This window comes from Mercenaria mercenaria, chromosome 2, assembly GCF_021730395.1.
Source record: "Mercenaria mercenaria strain notata chromosome 2, MADL_Memer_1, whole genome shotgun sequence".
Taxonomy (NCBI): Eukaryota; Metazoa; Mollusca; class Bivalvia; order Venerida; family Veneridae; genus Mercenaria; species Mercenaria mercenaria.
In genome coordinates, this window is record NC_069362.1 from 77,134,251 (window position 1) to 77,150,260 (window position 16,010).

General features: G+C 37.1%; 2 protein-coding genes across 2 annotated transcripts in view; both read left to right on the top strand.

Moving 5' to 3' along the window:
* The window catches only part of LOC123562298 (WD repeat and FYVE domain-containing protein 3-like), a 113,275-nt gene that overhangs the window by 65,693 nt on the left and 31,572 nt on the right, over positions 1-16,010 (top strand). The window contains 6 exon segments of the mRNA XM_053537018.1: positions 739-796; positions 1,160-1,281; positions 1,832-2,033; positions 11,095-11,166; positions 12,824-13,049; positions 15,469-15,649. Coding sequence (XP_053392993.1) covers positions 739-796; positions 1,160-1,281; positions 1,832-2,033; positions 11,095-11,166; positions 12,824-13,049; positions 15,469-15,649 — 861 coding nt within the window.
* On the top strand, positions 3,910-9,116 carry LOC128555234 (uncharacterized). The gene is made up of 2 exons (XM_053537017.1): positions 3,910-4,327; positions 7,717-9,116. The coding sequence occupies exons 1-2, from the start codon at positions 4,204-4,206 to the stop codon at positions 8,298-8,300; spliced, it is 708 nt and encodes a 235-aa protein (XP_053392992.1). The 5' UTR covers positions 3,910-4,203; the 3' UTR covers positions 8,301-9,116.

Consider the following 16,010-nt stretch of genomic DNA (forward strand, 5'->3'; position numbering starts at 1 on the left):
ACCTTTTTACTTGTAATTTCAGGTTAAAGTTTTGATGCACTTTCACTATATCACAGTTGTTACTGATTGGATTTGATTCAAACTTAAAATAGTTGTTCCACCTTATCACCTACATCATATGACACAAGGTCCATAAATCTGGCATCAATTTTTCATGAATTATGCCCCCTTTTACTTAGAATTAAAAGTTAACTTGGATGCATTTTCACTATATCTCAGTTATTACAAAATGGATTTGATTCAACATGACACAAGGTGCATCACTCTTGCACCCATATTTGATGAATTATGCCCCCTTTTTTCTTAGAATTATACTTATTTAATGTTTTGATACACTTGATTCTTATCTCTCTTATTACTTAATACTTTTGACACAGACTCGAGCTATTATCCAATCTCTTCATCCACATTGGAGTCATTAAACACTCCAGTGACACCTCCAGCTTCATCAATTATGCCCAGTTCCGCTATCCAGCATCGAAATAGTCGAGCCCGCTGTCTCCTGTAACAGCACTTGTTTTCAGCTTATTGTACAAAACAAAATCTTATTTCACTTCTGGCAACACCACTCATAAAATATTTTATTTTCATTCCATTCAGCGAAATTAAAAACCATATTCATCCTAAGAACTTGAATATCCTGTTTATATTGTGGCATTTTATGTAAATGTGTCAGTCATTTCCTTAACAGTGATGATATATGATGTGAATTATGACATATTTATGTAAATGTTTCAGCCATTCCCAGACAGTGATGATATGGTTTATGTCAGATCTCCAGACAAAAATAAAACTTGTAAGTAACCTTAGTACTAAACTGTGTAGTTTAACTCAAAAGAGATTGCATATTCATTTTCTGAATTCCTTTCAAAAAAGTTTGAATTAATTGAATGTATATCTTCTTTACCTTTATATTTTTATTAACAATTATAAAATATGTAACAAATTGACAGATTTTCTGAGTTAGTGATTTCAAGATTGTTTTCCAGTACATGACCTTAAGTAAACAAGAAAATAAGAATTTGCTTCATTGCAGCTGACACTTGCATTTAGATTTGATAATTGAGAAAGCTGTTTCATTATACTTCTCCTAAGATCTACACTTTCAAAAAAGTTGTTTTGATGTATTAGTTGAAAGTGCAGGCTATGTTGTTTGCAGGTTTCTTGACATTACATCCTGCTCGGAAGTTTGTCATAGATTTCCTACGTACTGTTGTTATAGACAGTATGTCACAGCCAATGTCCACAAAGTCAGCATCAGTAATTGACATCATGCTGGAGGTAAGTGACAGTAGATGTGTAAAATTTGAGTTTCTAAATATATTAAAGCAAAATATTATTGATAAAAGTTAACGAGTAATTCAGGGCATTGTGCAAATTTTATAAACTAGGAAGTCAGTGAATGGAGCTGAGGTCCATATCTGGTTTCATGCCCCTCCCAAGCAGCTACCTGGCTTGGTGGTATGCATTAAAAGGGAAACAAACTTCTCACATGCCCATGAGGCGATGAATACTATCAAGAATAAGGTGTTAACAGTGGCTACTAAACGTTGTAGACTTTTTTCACAATTGAACTAAAATAAATTAGTATACTATTAAATATATAAGTATAAATAAAGTCATCTAGAAATGATAAGATATGTGCATATAAATAACACTTTCGTGCCTGTCAGTAAACTGTTTCTATGGACCTGATGATGTCATATTCATATGAGCGAAAGGGAAATATGCAAATAATATATAAATAATATATATTATTAAGTAATGAATCTGAATTATATCCCCCCAGATCTACATAATTAATAATGTATGAGTACTTTGTTCCATATAGGCCACACCAGAGCATGCCACACGTGCGCAGCAGCGGGAATACCAGACCCAGATGTTGAAGACAATCATGGACCATCTGGTTGCCGTGGATGTGTTACTAGGAGACCAGGCAGCTGTACCAATAATGGCTGGAGGAAGTTTCTCTAATCTGGCCTCTAATGTGTTCTATTTTACCAGTCGAGTTGTAGATAAACTTTGGCAAGGTATAGTATACACTCCAGTATACACTCATACAGTAAAAATGTAGGACAGGAAGACTAAAGAGTTACATGTAAAGTTGTTTTTTTAGCTCACCTGTCACAAAGTGACAAGGTGAGCTTTTGTGATCGCGTGGCGTCCGTCGTCCGTCCGTCCGTAAACTTTTGCTTGTGACCACTCTAGAGGTCACATTTTTCATGGGATCTTTATGAAAGTTGGTCAGAATGTTCATCTTGATGATATCTAGGTCAAGTTCGAAACTGGGTCACGTGGGGTCAAAAACTAGGTCAGTAGGTCTAAAAATAGAAAAACCTTGTGACCTCTCTAGAGGCCATATTTCTCAATGGATCTTTATGAAAATTAGTCAGAATGTTCATCTTGATGATGTCTAGGTCAAGTTTGAAACTGGGTCACGTGGGGTCAAAAACTAGGTCAGTAGATCTAAAAATAGAAAAACCTTGTGACCTCTCTAGAGGCTATTTTTTTCAAGAGATCTTCATGAATATTGGTCAGAATGTTCACCTTGATGATATCTAGGTCAAGTTCGAAACTGGGTCACGTGGGGTCAAAAACTAGGTCAGTAGGTCAAAAATAGAAAAACCTTGTGACCTCTCTAGAGGCCATATTTCTCAAGGGATCTTCATGAAAATTAGTCAGAATGTTCATCTTGATGATATCTAGGTCAAGTTCGAAACTGGGTCACATGGGGTCAAAAACTAGGTCAGTAGATCTAAAAATAGAAAAACCTTGTGACCTCTCTAGAGGCTATTTTTTTCAAGAGATCTTCATGAATATTGGTCAGAATGTTCACCTTGATGATATCTAGGTCAAGTTCGAAACTGGGTCACGTAGGGTCAAAAACTAGGTCAGTAGGTTCAAAAATAGAAAAACCTTGTGACCTCTCTAGAGGCCATATTTCTCAAAGGATCTTCATGAAAATTGGTCAGAATGTTCATCTTGATGATATCTAGATCAGGTTTGAAACTGGGTCACGTGGGGTCAAAAACTAGGTCAGTAGATCTAAAAATAGAAAAACCTTGTGACCTCTCTAGAGGCCATATTTTTCAAGAGATCTTCATGAATATTGGTCAGAATGTTTACCTTGACGATATCTAGGTCAAGTTCGAAACTGGGTCACGTGGGGTCAAAAACTAGGTCAGTAGGTCTAAAAATAGAAAAATCTTGTGACCTCTCTAGAGGCCATATTTCTCAATGGATCTTCATAGAAATTGGTCAGAATGTTCACCTTGATGATTTCTAGATCAAGTTTGAAACTGGGTCACGTGGGGTCAAAAATTAGGTCAGTAGGTCTGAAAACAGAAAAAAAATTGTGACCTCTCTAGAGGCCATATTTTTCACGGGATCTTTATGAAAATTGGTCAGAATGTTATCCTTGATGATATCTAGGTCAAGTTGGAAACTGGGTCATGTGCGGTCAGTAACTAGGTCAGTAGATCTAAAAATAGAAAAACCTTGTGACCTCTTTAGAGGCCATATTTTTCAATGGATCTTCATGAAAATTAATGAGAATGTTCAGCTTGATGATATCTAGATCAAGTTCGTAACTGGGTCATGTGCGGTCAAAAACTAGGTCAGTAGGTTGAAAAATAGAAAAACCTTGTGACCTCTCTAGAGGCCATATTTTTCTTGAGATCTTCATGAAAACTGGTGAGAATGTTCACCTTGATGATATCTAGGTCAAGTTTAAAAGTGGGTCACGTGCCTTCAAAAACTAGGTCATTAGGTCAAATAATAGAAAAACCTTGTGACCTCTCTAGAGGTCATATTTTTCAATGGATCTTCATGAAAATTGGTCAGAATTTTTTATCTTGATGATATCTAGGTCACATATGCTCAAAAACTAGGTCACTTTGTCAAATAATAAGGCTTATTGCCATCACAATAATGCCAAATTTAATTTTGCTAAACTTGTGCACTGTTCTATGGTTTAATATGTCAAGGGAGATAATTAGGGTGGTAACTATATCAAGGTTGTAAATTGTGTTATCTCCCTTTACATTATCCACTTCCTGGTAGTACTCAGGTTACCTCCCTTAATCATAATCTACTTCCTCTTCCTGTCTGGGATTTCTGGGAAAAAGCACACTTCAAAAGCCAAGAAATAACAAAAAAATTAAATCTATTTAATCTTAATAAATTAAACTTAAAAACAACATGCCTGGAAAAAGGAAAGCCTCTAGAGGCCCTAATACACAAGCAGGGGCAAAGAGAAATAGGAGAGAGCAGGAAGAAGTGGTTGAAATCCTGGCACCAGAAATGGAGGCACAGCCAGCAAAAGGTAAACAGCCAATAGTTGATTTTGAACAATTAATGAGAGAACAGCAGTTGCTGGATCAGAATGTTTGTGATAAAGATGTAATCCCAAACCCTTTGGCTAATGAAACAAATCCTTTTCTAAACTTTTTATCAAATTCTGAGGAAACCCCAGAAATGGTGAGGTGTGGGGGTGATGACCTGATATTGCATGTGCCCGAGCAAATCAAACAAAAAATCGCACAGCATAAATACATAAATATATCTGTCCTGCTGAAGGGTGCAGTTGAACTGTCTGACATGTTCTCTGGCAGTGTTCTTGGGATCAATGAGTCTGGGCAATTAGAATCCAGACCAAAAGCAGTCTCCGATAAAATAGAGACAATCGAGAAATGGACTGACGCTTTCCTAGTGTTTGCCGGTATTTATCTGAAACACCACCCAGCCCGCACACTTGAATTATTGCAGTACATGTCAACAATCAGGGAGGCTGCCAGAAAGCCTGGATTCAATTGGAGACTGTACGATGAACAATTTAGATTGAGACAGGCTATTGCTGTGAGTCCATGGAACACACTAAATTCAGATTTATGGCTGCGTTGTTTTATATGCCCACCCCAAAGCCGAACAACTGCTACTTTTTCTGCAAACTTACCCCCAAATTGCATAGACTTCAACAAAGGCAGCTGTAAATGGAACAACTGCCGCTATACACACACATGTTCCTCTTGCTCATCGAATTTACATGGCAGATGGGCATGCCCAAAAGCAAATAACTTCTTAGCGCAAACAAGTACTGTCACTTCTAATTTTCGTCCATACCCTAGACGACCCAACAGAGCAAGACCCTTTTTTCGTGGCTCAAGAACTGGCTCTTACAATAAACAGTAAGGCTTTTTCACCAGTAAATCTGGCTGCATTGAAAAAAGAGCTGGCATTTTATAACCATACTGATGCTGATTATTTAGAGGAAGGATTTTCAAAAGGTTTCCAATTACATTATGAAGGCCCAAGAATAAGGTCAGAAGCAAAAAATTTAAGATCCGCAAACTTAAACCCAGACATAGTCAGACAAAAAATAAATAAGGAAATTGAGGCTGGTCGAGTCGCTGGACCCTTTAAACTCTGTCCAATCGAAACTCTAAGGGTATCTCCAATAGGATTAGTGCCCAAGAAAACCCCAAACACATATCGGCTTATACATCATCTATCTTACCCAGAAGGAAAATCTGTCAATGACTTCATTGATCAGCGTCATTGTTCTGTTCAGTACACTCGTTTTGATGAAGCAGTCCATTTAGTGCAAGATCTGGGTAAAGGGTGTTTACTATTTAAAATGGATGTGCAATCAGCTTTCAGACTTTTACCAGTTAGGCCATCAGATTTTGATCAACTGGGCTTTAAATTTGACAACAAATATTTTTTCGATAAATGCATGCCATTTGGCTGTTCAATTAGCTGTAGCACTTTCGAAAAATTTGCCACTTTCTTGGAATTTTGTGTACGAAGAAAAGCAAAAAACAAAAATCTCTTGCACTATTTGGATGACTTTCTAGGGGGAGGCAAAGCTAAAAGTGATGACTGTTACAGTTTAATGTCAACCTTCAAATCTTGCATGCAAATCTTAGGAGTGCCATTGGCTGAGGAAAAAACTGAAGGTCCTGTCACGGTCATTGTATTTTTGGGCTTAGAGCTTGATTCCCATAAAATGGAGGTAAGGCTACCTGTCGAAAAAGTAAAAGAAATCCTCAGTCAAATTGAAGCTATACTTCTGAAAGAAAAGGCAACTTTAAAGGAGGTACAGAGTCTGATAGGAACCTTAAATTTTGCATGCAGAGCTATCATTCCGGGCCGTCCATTTTGTAGAAGGTTAATAAATGCGATATGTGGCCTTACAAAACCACACCATCGAATTAGATTGAAGAAAGGAATGAAACAGGATTTAAGGATGTGGAAAAAATTCTTCCAAGAATTCAATGGGGTCACAGTTTTCCATGATAGGTTTTGGCTGAATAATGATGAAATAGAGCTCTTCTCTGACAGTGCAGCTGGTATTGGCTTAGGTTATGGTCTTTATTTTGCTGGGAAATGGGCATATGCTGCATGGCCTACATCATGGCATGAACATGATATAACAAAAGATATCACTGTCCTGGAATTATTTCCTATCCTAGTGTCAATAATTATTTGGGGGGAACAGCTCGCTAATAAAAAGATATGTTTCCGCTCAGATAACATGGCAGTTGTACATATTATCAACACAATGACCTCAAAATCTGAGCGAGTCATGACACTAGTCAGAAATCTAACAATGCAGTGTCTGAAACGTAATATTGCTATAAAGTCGAAACATGTTAGTGGCGCGGATAATTCCATTTGCGATGCTTTATCTAGACTTCAATTTCAGCGCTTCAGACAGTTAGCTCCAAAAGCAGAGCCCGAACCACAGCCAGTACCAGACCATCTGTGGAAAATATTCGAGACAGAGCAAGTTCTTTACTAAAAGGTTCTATGGCAGAAAACACACACAGTGCCTATGTTACAGCATTAGCAAGATTTAATTCATTTCGAACAGAGTATAGATTGAACTGCATTTGGCCAGTTCCAGTGTCCCATATCGTATCATTTATTTCCTTCTGCGTTGAAGTTGGTTATGCGCCCGCTACTATACAGTTGTATGTAGCAGGAATCAGTTTTAAGCATAAAATACTGGATTTTAATGATCCCACACAATCCTTTCTAGTTAAAAAAGTTCTTGAAGGATGCAAGCGCTTAAAGACAAGTCAAGATAATCGAGCTCCAATTACAATTGACATACTTATCAAGATATGCAATCAGTTACCAAGAATATGCTACACTCCTTACGAAACAAAACTCTTTATTGCGGCATATACACTAGCATATTATGGCCTTCTTAGGGTCAGTGAAATTGTGGTCACAAAATTATCTCAGCAGTATAGGGCACTAAGAAAAGATGATCTAATTGTAGAAAAAGACCAATCAGCACTTAGGCTAACTATTCGGATCTCAAAATCAAACCAATATGGGAAACCTGTCACAATTAGAATACCGTCTGCGGTAGAAAGTACATGTTGCGTTAAAAATATGATTGAATATATGAAAGTACGAAATAGCAACCAGGAAATATTGTTTTGTCATGAAAATGGCTCACCACTTACTAGATCACAATTTTCATCAGTCCTCTCAAAAGCCTTAAGCACAGGTAGTGTTAGGACGGGCAGATATCGTTCCCATAGCTTCCGAATTGGGAGAGCCAGTGAACTGGCTGCACAAGGCTTTACAGACGAAAAAATTAAAAAAATGGGACGTTGGACATCATCAGCTTATAAAACATATCTTCGACTGTAACATATTTAATGTCGCGAAAGTACATAGTATAAATTCTATTTGCAGAGGTATGGGTGTTGGGGGACTCCATTGTACACTGGGCTGGTGAAAGGGCAGTGGCAAGAAATGCATTCAAAGAAAACAATATGGACTGGGACGGCAAATCTGGCATGACAGTGCAAGAACTCCACTCTGCCATACAATACAGCATTTTACAGGGAAAAACGCCAACCATCATAGTTTTACATGTAGGTGGAAACAACATATCTTCCTCCAATACCTGCCAGATAATTTCTATAATAAAAAAAGCTATTGACTATCTTTTTCTTAACTTCCCGGAATCGATCGTAGTGTGGACATACATTCTCCCTAGGCTAAATTGGAGAAACACCCCTAACACCCTTGCCTCTGCAAAGATAATGGATCTGAAACGCAAAAATGTAAATAGAAAAATTAGAAACTATATACTTCAGCACAGCAATGGTCGCTGTCTGAACCACAAATCACTGAATAGGGAAACACCTGGCTTTTTTCGCAGAGATGGTATTCACCTGAGTGACGTTGGCAATGACATGTATATTCTTACACTTTCAGAAGCTATCAATACTTTCAAAAGAGAAAAAGATTGTAAAGAACTTCATCTTGGTTGATAAAAATAACAAATTTAAGTAAATATCTAAACTATATAGAGTCAGAATTTGGGGGACAAATTTAAAAATTTGCTGTGGCGGAAATTCTGGCCAGCCAATCGTCGGTTTCAGTTTAAGTGTCTCTATTATGGTCATTCTGCTAATGAAAAACCAAGGGAGACAACTCAGTTTTAACTTTTGCATTTAAGGGCTGGATTTTTTGCCTCCTCCAACTATGGTTCATATCTATGAAAAAACCAAGCTCAGAAGGTAACATAATCTGGCATTTACAAAATTATCATATACAATTAGAGGTCGGGGTTCAGCTCTTACAGCGATTATGCTTGGCAGGCCCACTTACCTTCTAAATTTTGGCTTTCATAGTAGTGCGGTGAAATTTAGTGCGGTGAAATGTAGAGCGGTAAAAAGTGCTGTAGTGCGATGAAATGTAGAGCGGTAAAAGTGCTGTAGTGCCATGACATGTAGAGCGGTAAAAAGTGCTGAAGTGCGATAAAATGTAGAGCGGTATAAAGTGCTGTAGTGCGGTGGAAAAAGATTTAATACATAGGGCTTTGTGCAGAAGAGCAGTGTATTCTGAAGCTAGCAATATTATAAAATTTAATATCCATATCCGACTTTTGGCTGGCTAGTGTTTCCCCAATGTCTCTACTTGGCACGTATATATAAGTGATTACCAAGGGAGATTTTTGCGGCCGTATACTTCCACTATCTTTTTGTCCTTTATTCAGTTGTGTGTATATAGTAAAATTTATAGCATAATATTTTTGTCTGAATGATCATGATTCTAGTCAATATAAATAGCATACAAATCTAAAATGCTTTTGCTTGTTCCTATTATCTAAGTTAGTCATAAATTAATAAGGCTTATTGCCATCACAATAATGCCAAATTTAATTTTGCTAAACTTGTGCACTGTTCTATGGTTTAATATGTCAAGGGAGATAATTAGGGTGGTAACTATATCAAGGTTGTAAATTGTGTTATCTCCCTTTACATTATCCACTTCCTGGTAGTACTCAGGTTACCTCCCTTAATCATAATCTACTTCCTCTTCCTGTCTGGGATTTCTGGGAAAAAGCACACTTCAACCCACCCACCTCACCCATTTCTTTCTCAAATGTTATATTTTGAATATCAGATATTGTATATACATTGTATATTGTATTGATAACATGTTTTCATAAATGTTCATTTGACTACATACTGCCAAAGATAGTAAATTATTGTAATTACATTGTTATGCATGACACAAATAATTCTATAGTTTCTGTTATCAAGTTATTGTCTATGTCAAGACTATGTTAAATGAAGTACAATGGCTTAATCTATGCTGAATTCTGCGTTAGCTTTTTACAATTTCAGGAGCATGTGTTTCAAGAATGTAAAGAGTGACATAGGAGCATGATGGCATAGACAGCCATAGAACAATGGAATCGGATCCAGAATGAATATCATCAACTTATCACGCTGGAAATAGACAATTAGCTGGCTCCTGGGGCTGACATTTGAAATAAATCTTATGTGATTGTAATGGAATGACAGTTAGAGACTTGATTCATAGTCAAAGGAATGTTATTTTATAATGGAAAAGTTATGATTCAAGGAAAATTTTATTATGTATGCCTGTATAATATGATTATAATTTAAAATTGTCGCAAACGGCGGAAATTCTGGCCAGCCAATCGTCGGTTTCAGTTTAAGTGTCTCTATTATGGTCATTCTGCTAATGAAAAACCAAGGGAGACAACTCAGTTTTAACTTTTGCATTTAAGGGCTGGATTTTTTGCCTCCTCCAACTATGGTTCATATCTATGAAAAAACCAAGCTCAGAAGGTAACATAATCTGGCATTTACAAAATTATCATATACAATTAGAGGTCGGGGTTCAGCTCTTACAGCGATTATGCTTGGCAGGCCCACTTACCTTCTAAATTTTGGCTTTCATAGTAGTGCGGTGAAATTTAGTGCGGTGAAATGTAGAGCGGTAAAAAGTGCTGTAGTGCGATGAAATGTAGAGCGGTAAAAGTGCTGTAGTGCCATGACATGTAGAGCGGTTAAAAAGTGCTGAAGTGCGATAAAATGTAGAGCGGTATAAAGTGCTGTAGTGCGGTGGAAAAAGATTTAATACATAGGGCTTTGTGCAGAAGAGCAGTGTATTCTGAAGCTAGCAATATTATAAAATTTAATATCCATATCCGACTTTTGGCTGGCTAGTGTTTCCCCAATGTCTCTACTTGGCACGTATATATAAGTGATTACCAAGGGAGATTTTTGCGGCCGTATACTTCCACTATCTTTTTGTCCTTTATTCAGTTGTGTGTATATAGTAAAATTTATAGCATAATATTTTTGTCTGAATGATCATGATTCTAGTCAATATAAATAGCATACAAATCTAAAATGCTTTTGCTTGTTCCTATTATCTAAGTTAGTCATAAATTAATAGAAAAAACGATGTCATACTCAGTTCAACACTGGGTCATGTGGGGATAGGTGAGCGATTCAGGACCATCATGGTCCTCTTGTTTCCAATGAGGGATAGGGGCAGGGTTTTGAATTTTCCATTCCAAGCATCTTTTCTTAACTTCTTTGTTTTCTTGATATAGTTAGATTATGTATTCTACTAAAGAAGTTCATATTCTTTACTTTGCACATTATTTTTGTTCTTTAACCGAGTATTGAATCTTGGCCAGAACAGAGTTGCAAGTAGTCCAGAGTTGTCTGTTTGTTTATAATAGATATAAAAACAGATAAAATAGAATGTGTTGAAACACAGGTGTTTTTTTTTTTCTAGGTGTTTTTACGAGAGAGACCAAGGAAGTGTTTGATTTTATCGCTAAACTCATTTCCCAGGCTAAAAGAAAATGTAAGTATGATGTTTGATTGTTTTGCTAAAGTCTTAGTTTTAAGAGTTGCCTACTGTCTCATGATAATAGAAATATATTTACTGTGGGTGGATCTTATGATTTTTTGATCTTATATGTTAAACAGAAATAGATAAATACAATCACATACTGGACATTTTCTCATGAAATTACATGTCACCGGATGAATAGACATTTACTATTTTAACCCTTATTATGCTGGACACGATCGATTCTGCCTTTGCAACCAGTGTAGATCATAATCAGCCTGCACATGCGTGCAGTCTGATCATGATATGCACTGTTCACCATTCAGTCAGTATCTTTTTGGTAAGCACCCCTTTTAACAGTTAATGGTACTGTCCAAATTGAAAGAGGGACAAGTTCATTATAGAAATGTAGCAGGGTAAGGGTTAAGTAAAATGCAAAGAAAGAGCCTTTGTTGAGAAACAAGATCTCATTTGATTGTCAAGAGACTTAAGGAGATTTCACACTGTTCTTATAAGAATTTCAGGTCTGTTATATGTCCCCTGCTGGTGGAACACAGGAGGGGACCATAGAAATGCCCTTCATCCATCCGTCCATCCACAAATCTGGATCCTGTAAATACTCAAAAAGTATTCAAGCTAGGTTCATAAAACTTAGTATGCTAGTAGAGGGCAAAATGTAGATTATGCATGTACTTGACTTATGCTTGTAGGTCAAAGGTCAAGGCCACTATTGAAGGTCAAGTAAAAATTGTTTCCTATCCATAACTTTTATATGCATTGATGGATTATCTTAGTGCTACACACAATCGTTCCCCGTGATGAGGTAATGGGTCAACACATGACCTATGTTTGTCTGTTAAAGGTCAAGGTCACTGTTTAAGGTCAAGTAAACATTTGTTTCTACTCCATAACTTTTGTATGCATTGAAGGATGTTCTTACCACTACAAGCAAATGTTCCTTGTGATTAGACAATAATTTATGACACATACATGACCCATGCTTGGTGGTCGGAGGTCAAGATCACATTTAAAATTAAAGTAAAAATAGTTTTTGTTCCTTAGCTTCTAAATGCCTTGAAGTATTTTTATATACGCTCACACTTCCATTCCCCATAATCAGATGATGTGTTGCTTGTGTTGCTTGCATGACCCATGCCTATAAACCAGAGGTCAAAGTTACCATTGAAGGTCAAGTATAAAGCTTTCTGCTCCGTAACTTTTTATTGCATTGAAGGATTTTTTTATTTCTACCCAGAAATGATCCCCATGATTAGACTATGTGTTTCACACATAACCCAAGGTTATTGGTCAAAGGTCAAGGTCACTATTGAAGATCAAGTAGAATTGTTTCAGCTCCATAACTTTAATGTACATTGATAGATTAACTTAGTACTGTACACAAATGTTCTCCATGATGAGTCAGTGTGTCGCGTACATGATCTATGCTTGTAGGTCAAGGTCACAACTCACAATGGAAATTTAAGTAAAATAGTTTTTGTTTCTTCGCTCCTAAATGCCTTGAAGCAATTTTTAATCCTAACACTTGCCAGCAACCACAAGGGAAGAACACTAACAAAGTTTTTCACCGGTAGGGGACTTCTGTATTGCCACTGTATTTGATAGGCTTTGTATTGATAATTCATGAGGCATATTTGATTACTATTTTCAGCATCAGGCCTTTCACTAGATTCGGTGTACAAGTCTTTGAATCGTACGATCCTGTTCCAGTTGTCTAGACCAGTAGATAATGTAGCTGGTCAGACACAGGTAATGGATGCTCTACATAAGCTGACCAACAACAGAAGTCTCGTATTTGGACCTAACAACTATGACCAAGAGTTCCTAGGCTGTTTATGTTACTGTTTACTCAACCTCACTGATGATACTGCCAACAGGTATGCTTTATACAGGGCCGTATTCATCTAGATCCCGAGCCCAATATTTAGACTTGTTAACATAAAATGTTCAGCTGGCTATAACTTTGTTCATATGCATTTGTAGTAAGCTTTTTATTAGTCCCCTACTGGTTGAAAACCAGTTTCGGGGACTATAGGAATGCACTTTTCCATCTGTCCTTCTGTCTGTCCGCAATTTTGTGTTCAGTCCATAACTCTGTTATCCATGAAGGGATTTTAATATTACTTGGCACACTTGTTCCCCATGATGAGACGACATGTCTTGCGCAAAAGCTGGACCCCTGACTCAAAGGTCAAGGTCAAAATTGGAGGCCAAATGTCAACAGGGCTTTTTTCCTGTCCGGTCCATAACTCTGCTATCCATGAAGGGATTTTAATATTACTTGGCACAAATATACCTCACAATAAGACAATGTGTCGTGCACAGTTTTCAGACCCCTAGCTCAAAGGTCGAGGTCACACTTGGCAGTCAAATGTTTACATGGCATGAACAGGGTCTGTTTCGTGTCCGGTCCATAACTCTGTCATTCATTAAGGGATTTTAATATTACTTGGCACTAATATTCCTCATGATGAGACGAAGAGTCATGTGCAAAACCCGGACCCTACCTCAAAGGTCAAGGTCACAATTGGAGGTCAAAGGTCAGCAGGTTTTTTTTCTGTCCAGTCCATAACTCTGTCATCCATCAAAGGATTACAATTTTACTTGGCATAAATGTTTCCCACAGTGAGATGACGTGTCATGCGCAACATCCAGAACCCTAGCTTAAAAGTCAAGGTCACACTTGGAAATTAAAGGTCAATAGATTTTTTTCCTGTCCGGTCTATAACTTTGTCATGCAAAACAGGATTTAAATATCAGTTGACACAAATATTACCCTAGATGAGACAATATGTTGTGCGTAAAACCCGGGCCCTAAGTTGAAAGGTCAAGATCACACTTGGAAGTTGAAGGCCAGAAGGGCTTTTTTCCTGTCCAGTCTGTAACTCAACAATTCTTAAAGGGATTTTAATATTACTTGGCACAAATGTTCACCACCATGAGACAGAGTGTCATGCACAAGAACCAGGTCCCTAGGTGTAAGGTCAAGGTCACACTTAGAGGCTAAAGGTCAGATACAAGAATGACTTTGTCCGGAGCATTTCTTCTTCTTGCATGAAGGGATTTTGATGTAACTTTGCACAAATGTTCACTACCATGAGACGGATTGTCATGCACAAGAACCAGGTCCCTAAGTCTAAGGTCAAGATCACACTTGGAGGTCAAATTCAAGAATGACTTTGTCCGGAGCATTTCTTCTTCATGCCTTGAGGGATTTTGATGTAACTTCGCACATATGTTCACCACCATGAGGCACCCTTGTTTTTAGAATCACTTCCCTTTGTTTTACTATAAATAGCTTATATTTTAACTTTTTTATTCCTGGCTGTAGGAAAAAAAACACCGAGACCACTTTTCTGTGGTACAACATGCATGTTACATCCAATTTTTAGGTGTATTTTGTTTTATTTCTACCTGGTTAAGAGTTTTGTGTGGACTTATATTATATAGATTTTTTTTTTTTGAGGATTAACTTCCCTTTGTTGTTACTATAAATAACAATAGAGAAAATTAGGTGCTTTCCAGTAGGGGACTTTGTATTGCATGGCAATACTTCATTCACTTGTTTTGCTAGGTTCTATATTCATGCCAGATTTCATGAAATACAGATATTAGAAGAAAATAGATTTTATCATTTTGAATTCATAGTCTAAATGTCAGACTTAGAAATTTGCTGAATACTAGTCAAGTACACCAACTGTTAGCAGACACACCATACCTGTTGTCAGTGTATGTTTTACTGTGTACGTTTTACACAGGGTAGCAGAACATGCTGTTACATGGACGAAAAACTTCTGCATGGTCTTGTAACTACATTTGCTGACACAGGCAAATACTGTTAAAATACAGTCACAAATACTGAACACAGTTAAATTGTACTGTTTGAACAGTTTAAGTAAAACACAGCCGTAGAAGGCAGGTATGGCTCTGATACAGGATGATAGTTGATAGAATACTGAGCCCATATTAAATTAGGAATTTACTTAATATCAGTAAAATGTTGGAATGTCAGAACACAGACTTGTATTGAAATTGAAAGTAGCATTTCATTTGTTAAACTGTGTATTTATTAATGTTAATACATTGTGTATTTGTGAAATCATTTAAAATAATTGTCATTTGATATGGTGGATTTATCCAAATTGTTTATTATTGAATTCAAATTTTATAAATACATTGGGTTTTATTCTATGGATTAATACAATTACAAAATCGAGGAAAATTTGTCCAGTGGAATGCTTATGATCTCATAGCACTTGATGACAATCTTTTACTTATAAAATGTTTCAATATTAGCTACACCAACTTGCAAGAGGAGCATCCAATAAAGACTACATGGCACTTGAGCCTGGATACAGAAGCAGACAGTACGAGCCTCGACTCACCCCGCCGGGGCAGGGCATCTACAGAGGGATTGTTCTTAGTATCAAAGGCAGCTAAACGTGTGTGGGAAGAGCTTTATGTTCACAAGAAGCCGGTACGTTGCAATTTAGAAACAGAAGGGATCCTGTGTCCACTTAGAAAAGTCAGATATATCTTTATTTGTATAGTGGTACACCCATTAGTCTAAGTCACAAGGGGATGAGCAAAATGCTCAAGCTAAAAGAAGACAACCAGGGACCACATGAACTACTAGAGTCTAGCATGGTGATCAAGCCATCAGTACTAGTGCAAGTGTTGTTCCACTGTAGTAAGACGGTCATGGCTGATATACAAGTTTTAGTACGGAACATAATTAAAAGGGTAGTGAGACAAGAGACATAATTATTATTCTACAACAGAGAATTAACATATATACAGTCTAACCTGTCTTAAGCAGCCAGCCAAGGGAAGCAGAC